The 17,666-nt window shown below is 43.9% G+C and overlaps 1 protein-coding gene across 2 annotated transcripts in view; it reads right to left on the reverse strand.

Annotated features, from left to right (window-relative positions):
* NTM (neurotrimin) overlaps positions 1-17,666 on the reverse strand; it is a 399,599-nt gene that overhangs the window by 168,467 nt on the left and 213,466 nt on the right. For both annotated transcript variants that reach the window (XM_049654183.1, XM_049654174.1), the window contains exon 2: positions 1,296-1,528. In XM_049654183.1, the coding sequence (XP_049510140.1) occupies positions 1,296-1,528 (233 nt within the window). The remainder of the gene's footprint in view (positions 1-1,295; positions 1,529-17,666) is intronic.

The raw sequence follows: 17,666 nt of genomic DNA on the forward strand, positions 1-17,666 counted from the left end.
AAAAAAAAAAAAAAAACAAAAAAGAAGGGCCAGGCTACACTGCTCAGGGCTTAAGCTTCTGAGATCATAGAATGAGGAATTTGGCCCACTGTAAAAGAATTTTAAAAAGCTAAAATGCAATATCAGTATTTAAAGATATATTAATGATGGGGCACCTGGGTAGCTCAGTTGGTTAGTGTCTGACTTCAGCTCAGGTCATGATCTCATGGTTCATGGGTTCAAGCCCCAGGTCGGGATCTATGCTGACAGCTCGGAGCCTGAAGCCTGCTTTGGATTCTGTATCTCCCTCTGTCTCCACTATCTCCCACTTGTTCTCTCTCTCTCTCTCTCTTCAAAAATATATTAAAAATATTTTTAATAAAAATATATTAATAGCTAACACTTCAACAGCACTGTAAACCTGTTTCTAAGTGTTACGTAAAGTGTAGTCCTCAGCAAGCTGCTCACAACATTGATTCCATTTTACAGAAGGAAAGCCTGAAGCCCAGTTAGTAACTTGATCTGAGTCTCACAGCCATAAAGAGGCCAAGTCTGGTTCTGAGCTCTTACTCCCTAATTAAGAGCTGCCCACCATGGTAAAGTGTCATGTGAATGCCCCAGGGTCAGTTCTGCTTCATGGGGAATAGGTAGGCATCATTCCCAGGGCCTGAAAAACTCATCCAGAGCAGAACCAAGAGAGATGCAAAACCAGAACATTGACATAGGCCTAAAAATCTGGGGGCAGGAACTTGGGGTGCCACCAAACACAGTGAATCAGATGCAGGTTATTAAAAGGGAGATGTGGCATCAGAAACCCAGGGCTGGGAGATGAGAGACACAGGCAAGCTGGAGACAATGGAGGTGGCTGTGAAGGACACGTCTCAGGTGGGCATTCAGAGTGTGGGTGATGGACTCTGCTTTCTTGAAGGCTGCTCCAGGGTATGGCACGTGTGAAGTGCCAGAAGAGCTAAAACACTGGTCTTAAAATAAAGCAGGCCTAGAACTGGATGGAACCTAAAAAAAAAAAAAAAAAAACTTAAGGGAAGAAAAAAAGCCAAGGAAAGCAATAATTAGAAGATAATTTTCTGAGAAGATATATTATTGGAACAAAAACAAAAACAAAAAAATCCTAGTCCTATTCAACACTAAAACTTACTTCAAAATTCAGCTTCTAACCACAAACTGACAGTTAATTGTCCTGTTGTCCTGGCCAGATGGAACAAACTGAATGTATCTCTGCTGGAGATCACAGAAAAAGTGTTCAACACAGGCTCTCCCAGCCATCCATCCAGACCATCCAGCCAAGCGACGCCTACCTTGCACAATGAGGTGGACCCTTGAGGTCTTTGGGTGGTTGTCCGTCTGCACAGAGCACGTGTATGGGCCCTCGTCATACACATCCACGTTCTGGATCTCGATGCTGTACTGGGTTTGGGTGTTGCTCAGGAGGACCACACGTGGGTCCAGGCACCACTTGTCATTCCCAGCGTAGAGGATGGTGCTGCGGTTTAGCCAGGCCACCCGGGTGACCCGGTTGTCAATTGTGCACCTGGAGGGAAGACCAGACGGTTAAGTCCAGGGATCAGAGAGAAATGGGAACCGTCACATACGCATATCTTGCTTGATTTGTCATGGTTGGCATTTTCTGGGACGGGGAAACAGAAGTCTTATAAGATTATTGTCTCAGAACACTATCTGAGATTTCTGGGCCTTGAACAGCCCAGTGCTTCTTAAACCACCTAAGCACAAGCCTACTTCAATAGTCATTACTATTCAATAGTTACAACTGGAGGCATCTTCCACACCCAGAGTGGCTAGGCCCTTTGAGCACCATAGCTCGCCCTTTGCTTAAGGATTCCCATGATGTAGGCATCTGGGGAGTACTAAGTCATCCAATATTTATAACAACCCTATGAGCAAGGTTCTGTTGGTAAAAGGAATGGAAGAACAAAGAAACTAAATATTTCTCCCAAGTCACACAGATAATATATGCCAGATCAGAGACCTAGATTTTGACTCCTAAACATTATCTCAGAATAGTGAATTCTAACAGAAGGCTTCTGAAGTCAAAACTAAATATGGACCACCACCATTGCTATTCATCTTCATTATACCCAGGGGCAGAAATGTTCAATTACTGTGAGACTAAAGACATTTTCTAAAATCTCAAAACTGTTTGCACATGTAAAAATAGATTTTGTCTTTTTTATTTTTGCATCTGGAGTCCCCAAATTGTGGAAGCTCCCTTCCCTTTCCTTACACTTTCAAATTTTCCAGCTTCTCTCGCCAAGTCCTAATCACATCTCTCTGTCTGTATTCATTTCCTTCTCTCAATACACCAAGTATGTTCTATGGCCTTGGGCAAAATTCACAAATAGTGTCCTGATCCTAACTATAATGCTGGAAATAGCAATGTAGCTCAGTATGTATAATGATGCCTCAAATTTATATATTCCTTTGCAGTGTACAAAAAGCTTTTACATCCACACTGTCTCTTTTGATTCTTGCAGCAAATTTGTGAAGTAGATGATCTTACCCATTGTCTACTTTAAAGATCAGGACTCCACTATTTGGAAGGGTCTGGTGACTTGCCCAGGTTAGAGAGCTAGGAAGTGACAAACCTCTCAGCCAGGTCATCTAATTCCTGGTCCCGTGGTCTCCTCAGAATGTTCAAGGGAAGGGAGAGTTCAGTGGGGAAGGATGATTGCTTCCGCTGAATTCTCAAAAAAAACTAAGAATTGCCACTGAGCACACCAGCTTCCCCGGGTGGTCCTCTCAAGATGAGATATCCTGTACCGTGCATCCTTTCTGCTTGTACTTGTGTAAATGTCACAGGATCATTGCAGGGCCACTCAGGCACAGGTGGGGAGCCTTGCTGAAAGTGCCTGTGGGGAAAGCTGCTCAACTAGAAACACCTTTGCTCTGGTGTCCGGCAAGTTCTATGTTGTTCATTGTGTTTTCTAGACAATGCAGGTTGTAAATGATGGAAGATCTTACCTACCAGGGAAGATCAAGGGAATATTTCTGGAATTGGACATGGGTCACTTGCATCAGAATTGCATGAGGGATTTGTTCCAGGTTTTTAGTCTCACCTCCTATCCTACTGATTCAGGCTTTGGGTATCCAGAAATAAGAATTCTAACAACATTCCAGTTGGGTAATATCCCTACCAAAGTTTGAAAAACACTGGTATGGAGCCATGTGTCCAGGACTAGCTACATAATTTGGGGGGCTTCGTACAAAATGAAAACACAGAGCTCTTTGTTCAAGAATTATTAAGAATTTGAAGAAACTGAGAACAGAGAATTTAACCATATGCAGGGTCCTTCTGAATGCAGGGCTATGTGTGAATAAATACATACCCTAAGTTGATCTCAGACTTTATTGTGCTTATGACGCTTCTTGGGATCTTATTAAAACGTACATTCTGATTTGGTAGGCCTGGAGGTGGGCGGTTCCTGAACTTTTAGTTCTGAACTTTTAGTAGTCTCCCAAATAATGCCAATGCTGATGGCTCTAGAGCATTTCTTAAGTTGAATATATCTAGTGGTGAAACATATGTACACTAGGGTTGGGGAAGCACTCAGCTAAGCACCTCACTATGTGAAAGTGTGGTCAGAAACCCAGCAGATCATCATCCCTTGGGAGCTTGGTAGAAATGCAGAGACTTTGCCCCTCCCTCAGATGCAACTAATGAGAATGTGCATTTTAGTAAGATAACACATGTGAAGTTTGGGCTGGTCTAGAATGCACTTCAACACTTCCTTTGGCTTTGATGACAATACCTAGAATACTCTGAGAGCAAATGAGAGGTGGAGAAGCATGGCCAACAAGGAAGTGCCTGATGCCATCCCCTCCCTTAGGTTCCCTGCAGACATTCCTGATGTTCTTCCTCTCAGGTTGCCTCCCTTGAAATGCGGATTTGGAACCACAGTGTTTTGAAATCCCTGAAGAACAACACACTCCACAGGATACTTTACTAGTAATACACCTGGGATGTTATGTGTCTTAATTACCTTAAGAGTGGTCCTTGCTCTACATTTTGCTTGGATCCAAAGCAGAGAAATAGACTTTCATATTCATGGCTAATATTTACTGAACACATATTATTGTATACTCGGTGCTATGGAAGCCTATTATATAGATTACTTTATCATCTCAAAAACCTGGTAGATTCACTTATTAATTCCAGTTTACAAATGGAGTTAAATTGAGTTAAAAAATATCCAGATTGAAAAAAAAATACCTGAATTTAGTAATTTAGTAGAATAACAGTGGTATTAAGCTTCAGACCCAGAATTCAGACCTAGTTTTATTTGTTTTCAAATTTGGTGTTCTTGAATGTCCTCATAAGCCCTCATAAGCATATATATATATATATATATATATATATGCCCTATATAACATTTAAATTCAATGTGCAATAGAATCAGCAGCAAACCCTGATAAAATACAGATTGCTGGGCCCCTCCCTGGTCTGGAGACCACATTTTTGAAAGCCATTAATTTAGACATCTGGTTTCTGGTGAAATGAGAGCTGCAGAGTGAGTAGGCACTAGGAAATGACCCTTGTTTGAAACAGTTTTCCATTACTTTAAAGGAGAGAACTTCCTTGCAACCAATCTGCTCTGGAAAGCCAAAAGCAGAGTCCTAGTTAGTTTCTCCTCTAGCAACTAAAATTTGACCAGACACCAGGTGAATGGTCAGCCGTGGTGCAGGAAATTCTGATCAGCAACCTCTGCACAGCTTGAATAATTGTTTTTGATGCCCGCAATGGGGCATCTCACAGCCTCTCTGAGATGAATCCTAGAGGACAGTCGTGGGCTTCCTGTGAGTGTCTAATTATTGGAAATTGACTGAAACGAAGCAGTCTCACTACACCGCACTGTGCGTACAGGGCCAAAGATGTTCATTTGCAGATACACTAATGCTCTGAACACAGCCAATTTCCAGCACGGTTATGCGGCCCCTGTGATATACTACACTGAAAAGCTGGCATAGCTTCAGCTGTGGTTTTGGGCACATCCAAGGTCATGTTTAGATGTCCAAACTGTCACTGCTGGATATCAGTCTTGCTGAGTCTCCACGGCATTAATGCTGGCTTCTGCAGAGATGGATCACAAAGGTAACTTGGCAGCCAACTACAGTCACCTCCTCATACCTGTCCCCATCTATCCGTCTCATTTATCGAATTTTCACAACAATGCAGAGGAGACAATTCTCCCAGGTTAAAAAAAAAAAAAAAAAGAAAAGCAAGCATAATTGCTCCCTCAGTCAGAATGCTCTGGTTGGGGGGGTTTGGTAGAAGACTGGGGTGGAAAATTCCATCAACTGGTTCCCTTTTTGCAGAGATGGTCCTTTACAAAGATCTACAAAAGACTTTTCAAACACATCACGATATTTCATGTCCTTCAGGAAGGTAATTAACCGTATGATTAAAGGTAGGGAAGGCTTCAAACTCAACTCTCCCTAATCCAGGCAAGTACAGATGGCAACGACCACTTGTTATCAGGAAATGGTCACAGGTCAGGATAAGACAGGCCAGGAAGGGAGATGCAGAGACAGAAAGAGTTGAAAGTACCCTGCCTAAACCTTGATAGACTCTCTCCTTTCTTCCTGCATTCTTGAGATATGCTAAGCTCCCAACCTGAGCATCCTTTCCACCATCCTGGCAGACATACGAAGAGAAACAACATCTATAGACCTAAGCCTTCTGAATGGATCCCTGGAACTCCCAATTCCCCACCTTCAAACATCTATCTCTCAATTCTGAAATCTCCAGTCTTCTAGCTTTAATGCTGCCATCACTTATTTCCATCTCCCAGCCCTCTGGCCAGTGGCCATCAGCATTCAGTGTTTGTGTGAATGGCCTTCCTTTCCTACCAGGCCTGTGAACCTCCTGGTTTCCTACAGACAGCCCATGGCCTGACCTATGAGATATCCTGGCAGGATCCAAACAGACAGACAGAGCCTGGGAAAGATGTTTGTTTATTATTTCACTGATGAGCCAGTGTCCTTCACAGTCTATGTGTCTATCTGCACCCTACTCCTTTCCTTGGAGAAATTTCTTTATAAAAAGAGCAGACCTGATATTTTTGAATACAGAAAATCCAGGGTGTGTGGCCTGCATGGATTGGGAATGTATTTTCTTTGATGATGAAAATGTTCACATATAGTTGAGTAGAAGATCAGACATACATGCCTATGCTGTACCTTGCACCTGAGCACAGTGTATAGCAGGGAAAGCTGTCATACCTGTCATTTTCTGTAGTTGCAACAATTGTGCCAAAGCTCCAAAAATACAGCCCTCTATGTCCTTAATCTCTTGCTGATGAATAGTGGCTTTATTACACTTGCTGCATTTATACATAGAGTAACAGCAAACAATGATTAAGCAAGCCCAGGATGAGGGGCTGCAGAGATAGAATCATAAGAGTGTGGATTCAGGGTCTCAAGCTACTTTAGGATCTGAAAGGAAATGAGAAAGAGAAAGGCAGACAGAGAGTGTATGTCTAGAAATTTTAAGAAAAATAGAGCAAAAGTATCTTCTTGGAATCTTCTAAGGAGAAAGAGAGCACTGAAATAAAGAGAAGGATTATTGCAGAAAGAGAGAAAAATCCAAGCTTGGCCCTTCTTAAACACACCCGCCTGAAGATCTGAGGACTATAATGGATCCAGACAGTGGGTAATCCAACCATTCCTTCTATCAAATGGCCCTTTAACTGCTTTTGAAAAGCAACACATCTTAAGCAACGCTTGAGACTACAGTGAAATAAGAGCTTCCGCCCTTCACAGCACCTGGTCACAATCTCCTCTTATTGCACAGAAATGCTCCAGCTGCCCCTAAGTTTGGTTCCTCTGAGCTTTTGGCTTGTGCCCCACCCCTAACTACAAGCTTCACAGAGAATCATTACAATGTGGACAGCTGAGAAATACCGACACCCAGCCTCATGGAGTTTGCATGTGTGTCTTCCAGATCTGTTCCTGGGGGAAAACCAACAGGCAAAGCAAGATGCTTTATCACCAACCTGATGAAAATTCAGACATCACTGGTACCTTAGCCTTTTATTGTAGGAGAAGACTTCCTTAGTAGGGTTGCTCATTTTGACTCTACTGGAGTCTAAGTTCAGGTTGATATTTATAAAATTATCTTGGGCTATACAGAGACAAAAACACTGAACTTAACACTCCATTTACACAGGACTTGAATCCCTCAATTACTACTGTTTTTTGTTTAACACTGAAAAGAAAAACAGATATGGGCTATAACATCTTTCTTAGTTATAAAATGACAACACTGCCCATTCCTGGGTAGAGAGAGAAGTCCTAGGAGAAGGACCAGGGATGAATTCTAGCTTGCACATGCTACCCTGGGATCCCACACTGCTGGAGGGTAGCTATGGTCTGAGGGTGGGTGGGAAGAGCCATGAGAACAGGCTGTGAAGTCAGACTGCAGAAATCATAGTCCCGGCTCTGTGCTTGCCAAGTCTCAGTAAGTTTCATTTCACTCATCTGCAATGGAAATAACATTTCCTCCTGCATGGGGTTAATGAAAAGATTAAATGGACCCATGCATCTAAATGCATTCCTTTGCACTTAGAAACTCAACAAACAATGTGATTATACAATGTTATACACACTGCTTTCTCGTCTTCCATGTAATGTTGCAACACTGATTAAAAGGTAAGTTCTTGAAAGCAACGGCCATGCCTTATTTTTCTCATGTACCCTAGTAAGCATTCAATAAATATCTGTTGACTGATTAATTTTTGTTTAAGATCACTCATCTATCACAATCTCTTCAGAAGTAAAAGATCATGGAGACTGTGTCCAGGAAAGGCCCAGGTTGTGAGGATAACTACTCTGCCCATCATTTATAATGAATTTATAATGCAAAATGCAGACACCACCCTCGATGCAGTGGAGGCCCTTCCATTTCACTAATGTCTTGAAGATGAATCCAGAAGGCTTGGCTTTGTAGACCTCCAAGAAGTGTTCCACATAAGCACCCCTATCCACCTAAGTCAAAAGTAGCATCACCTCAAAACAAACTGCTGAGTGAGGTGGGCCATGACTTGTCTGAAATGAATGGCACAAGATTTTGATTTGTTCTAGTGATAAAAACCCAGTGCAAACTCAAATATTGAAGAAGGCTTGGAACTGCTTATCTGGTCACATCACATTTGTAAGCCATTGCTCCCACAACCCACTTCCTTACTTGATAACTGTCATATGCATGCAACACTGTGGGCTATGAGTCATCTTGATCATGTCATACAACCACAGAAGAAATCAATGGAGTTTTTTTTTTCCATAGGTGACCAAAGTCAGGCATCCAAAAGGTTATTATTATTATTATTACCATTCCTTTCCCTAACATATACAAAATTGTCTAAACCTAGAGGAGGGTCTCTTGAACTCCTTGGTGGAAACCAACATTTCCTAAGGGAGAGAACCCAGAAGTGCTGAGGGAAAAGTTCAGTGGAGATTCACTCTGGACTTTATCTGCCATTTGACCTTGGGGTCCAGTGAATGATCTCCTGCAAAGCCTCACCTAATTTCCCACTGCTTTAGGCAAGATGTGTGTCTGGTATTTGGACTACTTCTCACTGTTACCTGAGTGTTCTATTCACTTGTAGGATTCAGTAACCCACTGTTTTTAGAATGCCCTTCTTCACTGTGTGGTAAACAAATTCCTATCCCCTATCAAGGCCAATTTTAAATATGATTTTGTGTCCCCACTGCCTATCATTTGCAAAAATGTTTAATCCCCTATGACTGATCTCCACACATCCCTTGGTTACTTTCAGGGCAATTTGGATCTTGTGAGAGTTGGGGTGGCCATTAAGGTTAGAAGGAGGTGCTCATTAGAAGAGGGCAAGCATAGTCTTTCAGGCAGCAGGAAGAGAATGAGCAAAGTACAGTGAAGCTGTAAAAAAACTCTTGGCATGTAGGGGTGCCTAGGTGGTTCAGTTGGTTAAGCATCCTACTCCTGATTTCAGCTCAGGTCATGACCTCACGGTTTGTGGGGTCAGGCTCCATGCTGTCATCAGGGAGACTGCTTGGGAATTTATCTCTCTCCCTCTCTCTCTCTCTCTGACCCTCTCACACTTATTCTCTCTTTCTAAAAATAAATAAATAAACATTTTTTTTAATCCTCATATATTTGTAGAAGTTTGGAAATTTAGACAGGATGGGTTAAAGGGGATGAGTGCACTGAGTGAGTGCACTGCTATTTCTGTGTCACCTAGATCAACCACAGACTGATATTTCCTCCGGCTTCCCATTGGGTTTTGGCTGATGGGAAGCATTGGCAGGAGATGGGGTGTGGGGGGTAGGAGACGGGCTGTCACAGGCTGTCAATTCCCTCGGTCAAAGATGATTGATCCTAGCCAGTGGACCTCTCCACACAGCCCCCTCTCTCTGGTGGGAGCTATGACCTCCTCCTTAATTCCCTCAGCCTTGTAGGTGTTAATGATCCCCTCTTGTACTAGCCCTATGGTCTTGACTATCCCTGTAGTTTTCCTACACTTTGGCTCCACCTCTGTAAATATCCACTTTATTAAACTCTCCTCAAATTACTCTATTTGAGTATGCCATCTTTTTTTTTTTTTTCCCCTGCAGGAACCCTGACTTTTGCAGGTTGATTGTGCACTACACTATGTGAAAGATTTTGGGTGTTTTGTTTTGTTTTGTTTTGTATCCTGAAGTCAAGAGGAACCAGAGAATCAAACTGAAGAACTTTGCAGTGGCTAACTCAAAAAATTATCAATGGCTAGAAAAGGCAGCAAACTTGAGCTTGTCTCTGTCTTCCAATGGGTGGTCCTTCCTGGCATGGAAAGGGCTGGGAAGAAGAAATCCAATTCCAGCAAATGAATCCGTCTGCAATCTGTTTTTCTCCTTTTCTTTGTCTCCCATCCTGGTCCTCATCAGCCACTCCATGGAAAGCCGCATTCAAGATGGGGCTTCATCCTGGAGAAGCTGGGCCCAGACTGGCAGGTGTAAGTAGAAAGCACACTTCTAATTATTATCCAGTCTAGATATCTTTTTACAATGACACTGGGAAAGCCAGGACTCACTCAGGTGAACTGAGATGGATGGCACATATTAGACCTTTGGTGCCATGCAGGAAAAAGGGTCTGGAAGTACCCACCTCCTCACTGGCTCAGGTCCTCGAGTGGCTAAGAAAGATGTACCAGCCTCGCTGGCCTTGTGCCTAGGAGTCAGCCTCAGGTGAAGTCAGTGCGGCTTCATATCTGGGACTAGTTCCAACTCTAATTCCTTCTTGAGACAACTCTAAATCCTTCCCCAGGCCTGGATCCTGTCTCTAGTGCCTCTCCCATAACTGGTGAAAATTGCTATAGTTAGAACTTAAATATGCCCAGGATGGGAAGAACTTGTGGCCTAGGAGGCCAAAACCACATCCTAGACCAATCACAGCTGACATTTTCCTTCCCACCAATGAGCATGCCTGACACCCAGGCAGTTCTGACTAGTTAGCAGACCAGGCTGTGTTTCTACCTGGTTCTCACCATGGAGACTGTGTACACATATGACCCTGTGTCAGGGAAGAAGGAGTCAGAATGAAAGCAATCCAGAACGAGGCCATAGCTTTTCCTCCTCTACGGTGGAAGAGATAGTCTGCTATCTTAAACTCCCATGGTGCACCAGAAGGAAGAACAGGCCAATGAGATGTAGCATGACAAAAAGAGCTCCTGGGTTGGAGGGGCTTTCTTTACTTTCTTACTACGTGACCTTGGCCACACATTATTTCCCCTCTTGGTGATGCCACTGTGTCTCAAATTACTGCTCAGGGCCCCCATGGGAATCAGGGCCAGTGATAAGCAGGCTGGCTTCCTCCCAGGTTATGAAGCTCCATTTCCACCACTTGGGAGCTGAGACCAAGCTGGAACAGAAGAACGGAACCAATGCGGAGGTACATGCCAGAGCAGCTGCAAGGCTCCTTCTCTACTTGTGCATCCTCTGCTGGCCTGTGAAGAGAAAGTATCCCCAGGGTCCAGAAAACCAGTGTTCACTACAAGGAAATGTAAAAATAATTAAGTGGAGAGGAGCTAATTGGACCTCTCCAGAGAGTTAATCTATGAGATGTGATACTTTGGGGGGGGGCAGGACATATCCCCCAGAAAGACAAAAGCTCCCGGGGGAAGGATCAGCCTTGGGGGGGGCTGCTGCCTCTCGGAATCCTCAATATCCCAGTGGAAGACCTCACTGTTTGCATATTTCCTGTCAGATTTCTTCATCCTTCTGTGACAGTTGGTTGTTAGAGGCACTCCCTCTGAGTAGAGTGCTAATCTCTTACACTGATGTGTTGTTAAAGGTGTCCCCGGACCAGCGTCAGCCCCACCCCTCCCTCTTGCCTTCTTCCTCAGATAACAGAATCTGGCTACAGGGAGGAGCTCAGAGGGGGCTGCCAGGGTGCAGAGAAAAGGCGCCAAGGGGCACCCTTAGCCAATTCAGTCATTCTCATGTACCAAGGACTGTGGGAAGCCTTAAAAGTACCTTTCCTAGGCCAGAAGGAAATGCCTAGAAAAATGTCTCCGAAGTGTGTTCACCTAAGGGAAGTACACACCTATCATTCTGCCTTAATTCCTGGAGGTAAGGGGTCTCCCAGTTCCTGTTAGACCAGGTCTCCAGAGCAGAGTTGTGCAAGTGTGCCATGAGGATCTGAAGCATGCAGCCAGAGAATCGTGGGGCAGGGAGGCAATGAGCAGCGTCTGGGTCTCTGGGTCTTGCATTCTCTATAATGTCCCTACTTGGGCAGGACATGGCAGTTAGCCAGTGTTCGGCCCACCTCCCTTGAGTCGCTTTTATCATATCATCTCTGTGCCTCTCCCAAGTTTCTATGTGCTTCTGCTTTGAGCAGCCCACATCTGGGTCTTTCTTTGCAGGTCTGCCTTTAGGCTGTGGAGCCCCTGTGTGCTCACTCACAGAGCCGGAGGAGTCTGGGAGCTTGCACCCCCTCAGGGCAGCCAGCAGGGGCTGACTGTGGAGGAGTGGGATAGCCGTCTCTCTCTACTTGCCAGAGTCTCACTGCAGATCTGACTGAAGCCACCTTTGTGGATATTTGACTGAAATTGCAGCTCTACTTGGCTTCTTGCCTTTACCTGCCCTGACTCCCCCACTCTTTCTGTGTTTCTCCAGGGAGTACTTCCTTAATAAGTCACTTCAATACAAACTCCCATCTCCAGGGCCTGCTTCTGGGGCTCCAGAAGTGAGACAGCCCTATTTGTAATTCTCACAAAGGTTTTGTGATCAGAAGGAGAAACTCTTAAGGAAAGGGCAATGCTTCAGAGGCTGCAAAAAGCTGCTAAAGGGGTGCAGACTGCTCTGTAATCAGGCACTGGGTGGGAGGCATTAGGGGCATCCTGGGCTCCAGGGAGGGATGGGGCAGGGCCAAGTAGAGCCTGCAGCCAAGAAGAGCCAACTGGGAGTGGGGACCATCTAGGGACACTACCACCAAGGGGAATACAAGCTAGGCAGGTATAAGTACTAGAGACACCTGGTGAGGATTTCAGGTGTTTGGTGGTAGGGGAAGAGCATGTGCACTGGCAATCTCATGGAGGGAGTGAGCCCTGGGCTCATGCGGAATGGGAAATACATCTACATCAAAGGAGAAGAGGTGAGAGAGTATCCCCCATAAGAAGAAAATGGAGTCATAAGATAGGAATGTGGATATGGAGTAAGATGCTTAGGGTCTGGTCTGATAAAATTGGGGGCTCTGTGGGGATGCAAGAAGGCTGCAGTCAGCTTGTAGATGGCCTAGAATGTTCTCATGTGTAGCACTGAACTTCTCTTTATGGGGTTGGGGAAGCTGAATGGCATAATGAAAATCACATTTGGGAGGAATGCAGGAGAAAGAAGACAGTGGAGGCGGGGAGCCAGCCACTGCCAGAAGCCATGTAAATCCTGAGGTGTCCCCTTCTAAAGAAGGTTTTCCCTTCTCTAATATGTTGGGTCTTATTCATGCACCACATATCTGAACACACGTTCTCTTATGGACAGGATCATGTTAAACAGGGCTGACAGGAGGGACTGTGTTAAAGGATATCTGTTAAGAATAGGATTCTTATCCATTCCTCAAGCCCATATAAAAACCTTTGCACTCATAAGGATCCTATCATCAGGCTTACCGTTCTCTTTCTCATTCTTTGCCTCTCACTTATAGTTGTTACTCCAAAGATATGGATAAACTGAGGTAAGAATAGGTTTATTGAATTATTCATTCATTTGACAAGTGTTCACTGAGCACCTACTCTGTGCCATGCATTGTGTTAGCACTTAATGCGATACAGAGACAAACAAGACAGACAGGGACAGACATTCTGCTCATGCAGCAGAGAGGCAAAGAAAAGCACATTATGAGTCTCTTATGAGAGGATGGTATAGGGTGATATATAGAAAATAGATGGGTGTTATGGAATCTATACTGGTCTAAGGGGTCAGGGAAAGTCTTGCAAAAATGGTGCCTTTGCTGAGAACTTTACAAACTAATATTTGGTATGCAGAGGGACCTGCGAGATGGTTTACCAACCTATAGGTAAGCATCTAATGAAGTTAAGTCTATACAGTTACTTCATTCATAAGCCTAGGTCTATGCAGCTATTCAGTTAAAGAATGATTGGTGGGGTGCCTGGGTGGCTCAGTCAGTTAAGCCTCTGACTTCAGCTCAGGTCATGATCTCATGGTTCGTGAATTTCAGCCCTGCATCAAGGCTCTGTGCTGATAGCTCAGAGCCTGGAGCCTGCTTTGAATTCTGTCTCCCTGTCTCCCTGCCCCTCCCCCACTCCTCTCTCTCTCTCTCTCTCAAGAATAAATAAACATGAAAGAAAGAAAGAAAGAAAGAAAGAAAGAAAGAAAGAAAGAAAGAAAGAAAGATTGGGGATGAGAATCTGCATCTCCTGATTCCTTAAACCAAGATTAAAAAAAAAAAAATAGTGATTTTGGGGGTTAGTGGATTCCAAGAGAGATTCTGTAATGAATATTCTAAAAGCTTGACAATACACTGGGTGTTACTCAGATTTTAACAAGATCTCTGCCATCTGGAAGCTGCCATGAATTAGTATATTTTATCTGGTATAACCTCAGCTTGCATGTTCATATTTAAGAGAAGCAGCAATCATGCCCAGAGCTTTTGGCCTGATTTCCATGGAGCAGAACTAGCTGGGTCCTTGTTTTATTATCTAATCTGCTGCGACAAGCCTGAGTCCTTAGACTTTGTATGACTCAGTTTTCCTATGTCCACAGGGAAAAATTTGCCCACTCAATTCTTCTGGTTATCATGAGGGTCAAAACAGGTATTTAAGGAAGAGTATAAACTTAAAGAACAAGGAGGAGTTAATGTTTACAAATCTTCTGTGTGAAAATACAGTCGCCCCCTCTCTTCATATTTCCCACGTAACCAAATGCATGTCTGCATCACCATGCTCAGCATTAAACATTTACTTATAGTGCTTCCACGTCTGTGGAGATGCAGTGCACACTCTTCAAGACAAAGCATATTCCTTACTCTCTATATTTTAGAAGCCTATGATACAAAGAAGAGAATACCTACTTAAGTGAAAGAAAGTAGGGGACCTGCACAGGAAGCTGAATGACAAACAGGGGGCACACACAGAAGACTAGGTCCAATTTTAACCTTGAAAGCAGAATGCCCACCCCGGGAACCAAAGCAGGAAAGGAGAGGAGGAGGAAGAGGAGAGGAGTATTCTCCTTCACTGGCCCACATCCCACATGCACACGCTAGCAGATAGTCAGGCACAGCCCTGATGATGAAGGCAAAGACGGAGGGGAAGTGATGGGGTTCAGGTGAAAAACTTCCCCAGGGACTCAGTCCTCTCAGTGCCAGGGCTGCCTCGGCCGCTGCTTCTGCAGTAATTTCCTTCAACTGGCACTGGGCACATAATTATCCAAGTCCTTTACAGAAACTCTCCGTGCCTTTGGTGGTGTTCTCTATTAACTGATCTCTGTAGGAAGGGATTCTGGTAGCTCTGTAGGAGAGTTAGTTCTTTCTCTGCATAAAGTACTCCCTGATCTTGACCCTTCAACAGCAAAATCAAATCATTGTCTAATCTCACTCAAATTGACCACCCTTGGAAGACCAGGAAGAGAGGGTGCTGCTTGGGGGTGGGATCCAATCTGGAGTCACCCAGATGGTAGGTAGCACCACCCACTCCTAATTGGCCTTTTGCCTCCTGCTGTAACCCTTCTAGCTAATCCTCTTTCTGCCTCTTTCTAGCAAAATTTTGGATTCATTTGTTCAAAACCCTTCAATGGTTCCCAAGCCTTCGGTATGAAGCTGCAATATTACAGAATGACATGCCAGGATGCCCCTGGCTTCATTTAGACCCACCACCTTGAACTGGAGCCACATCACAGCAGGTGATTGTGGTTTTCTTGCAGATTCCTCAGCGTGGCATCCAGTTTCACATACTGTCCCCTCCACCTAGAACATCCCTTCATACCTCATCACCCACACACCTTCCTTTACAACACTCCCTCCACCATACCACATCTGCACTAACATCCACGCTCCCCAGCACCTTGCCTACCTCTGCCACATCATTTTTCAAGCCATATGGCAGTTGTAAAGCAGGGCCAATGTATTTTATTTATCTTTATTATATTGACACTCCCCCAGGCCTGTTGTGCTACCATGGTACCTAGTCCATTATCACTGTAAGTTAGTAAATATCCGCTCCTTGAAGTGAAGTCACACTACAGCAGGCATCTATCTTAAACCAGGTGTCTTTGAGACAATAGCTAGCCTCAGGCACAACCCAAATACTGGAATCTTTTCAACAGTTCTCCATGGTTACTCATGCCAGGCTGCCAGGAGCCTGACATGCCTGTACAGGTAGCACTGGTGAGCCCCCCTAACTAGAAGTCACCAAGCCACGGTGCAGGCTCCACAAAAGCTTGCAAAATGAGGAGAAAGGATGCAGCAGATATTTCATAAGAGCATTTTATTAATTAACCAGACAAATAAGAGCTCAAGCTTTCCTTGTGCATGACAGCATGCAAAATCCTTTCACATATAATCGTATCTCATGGAATCATCAAAACAAAGCTGGACACAGAGACAAACCTCTATCCCCAGACCCAGGACTATAAAATGTGTGATTGTAGACAAGCCATTTCACCTCTCTGGACCTCAGTTTCCTCATCTGTACAAGACAAAGTGATCTCTCAAGGCCAACCGGCTCTGCAAGACTCCTCAGGTCTGCTGCCTGCTCCCCCATAACATATTCCCTGTTCTCTGATAGGCAGAGCTGCCTGAAACCTGTAAGTGTTCCTCTCTTTGCCAAGGTGAACAGAGAGAGGGAAGGTTAGGAGGTTAGAATAGAAAGTGGAATAGAATAGTGAGAGCAACTGAAATGCAAAAAATGCAAACATGATTTCACTTCTTATGCAAATTCTTGAGAGAAAGAGGGTATAAAAGGTGTAAGAAAGCATTTTTCTTTCACCTTGGCAGGACACAGGAGAATCAAATAATATTAATTAGAATTTAAATGCTTGGAGTAAAATTAGCAACATGATTGCTCCTTTCACTGAAATTATCAAGAAAATCACAAAAAAAAGTCAAGGATGGAAATGTAGTTCCTTTCCCTTCCTTTCACTTGGGAAACAGAGTCCACTCTTTTAAATCTTGTGACTTTATATGGCATCCCCTAACATCTCCCAAACAAAGCTCACCAGTTCTCATAATTGAGCTCTGTTTCTTTCCTCCTCCCCCACACATCAAATGATCTCTAGATGCAAGTGGCCCCATCTGCCAAGATGATTTCCTATTATTTAGTCACTTCTGGGCTCCTTTCTCTTGAGAATATTTAATGTTGAAACAAATCTCCTGCTCCCCAAGTCCTAGCAGTCTCTGGAATTAGGTTCTTCTCATTAAGAATAGGATGCAAGTTGGTACCTTTAGCTTCATCAAAACCTGTTAAAAAATGTTCAATGATCAACAGAACACCCAAAGAGAAAATGAATGGCAATATGTTATCCACAGGAGCTAAGATTGTTCGTAATAAATAATCTGAGCGAAACGGTGCCAGAAAATTCAGGAAAAGGAAATAGGGTACAGGAAGGGGTGGGAAAAGACATACCACTGTCTCAACATAACTTACACTGTTTCCCAGGGTTGTGGCCATATGCCTCAGGTACCTCTCATACTCTTTACATTCTTCTTCTTTGTCTTTCTAATATAGTCATAGGAACCATAGTTTGAAATGACTGGTGGAGGCAGGCAACTAGTGTGTGTGTGTGTGTGTGTGTGTGTGTGTGTGTGTAAGAAAAAAACAGGGCAATCACAACAAAAATCCACTTTTCATTTCTTAACAAGCTTTCCTTTCCTTCAATGACTTTGCAGTAGAGCAGACAGAAAGCTGTAGATTGATCCAAATCTTGACCTAACTTCTAAGTAGGCATGGAAAACCCACCCAAGGTCTGTATTGAGGAATTTCATCTTAAATTATATTTCTCCTGCCTGTCTTAAAAGTGAGGATAGGAATGCAGGAAGTGGATGTGATTGAGTCAAGTTTTCCAGAATCCTCATGTAAGGGCTCATTTAGAAATAGAAAGACCTGGACTCGGGCACCTGGGGTCTGTTTGCTACCCCTTTCTTATCTTACTGGAGGTGAAGTTAAACATTCTGAATCAATACATGTGTAAGA

The sequence above is a fragment of the Panthera uncia genome, chromosome D1 (genome assembly GCF_023721935.1).
Source record: "Panthera uncia isolate 11264 chromosome D1, Puncia_PCG_1.0, whole genome shotgun sequence".
Lineage (NCBI taxonomy): Eukaryota > Metazoa > Chordata > Mammalia > Carnivora > Felidae > Panthera > Panthera uncia.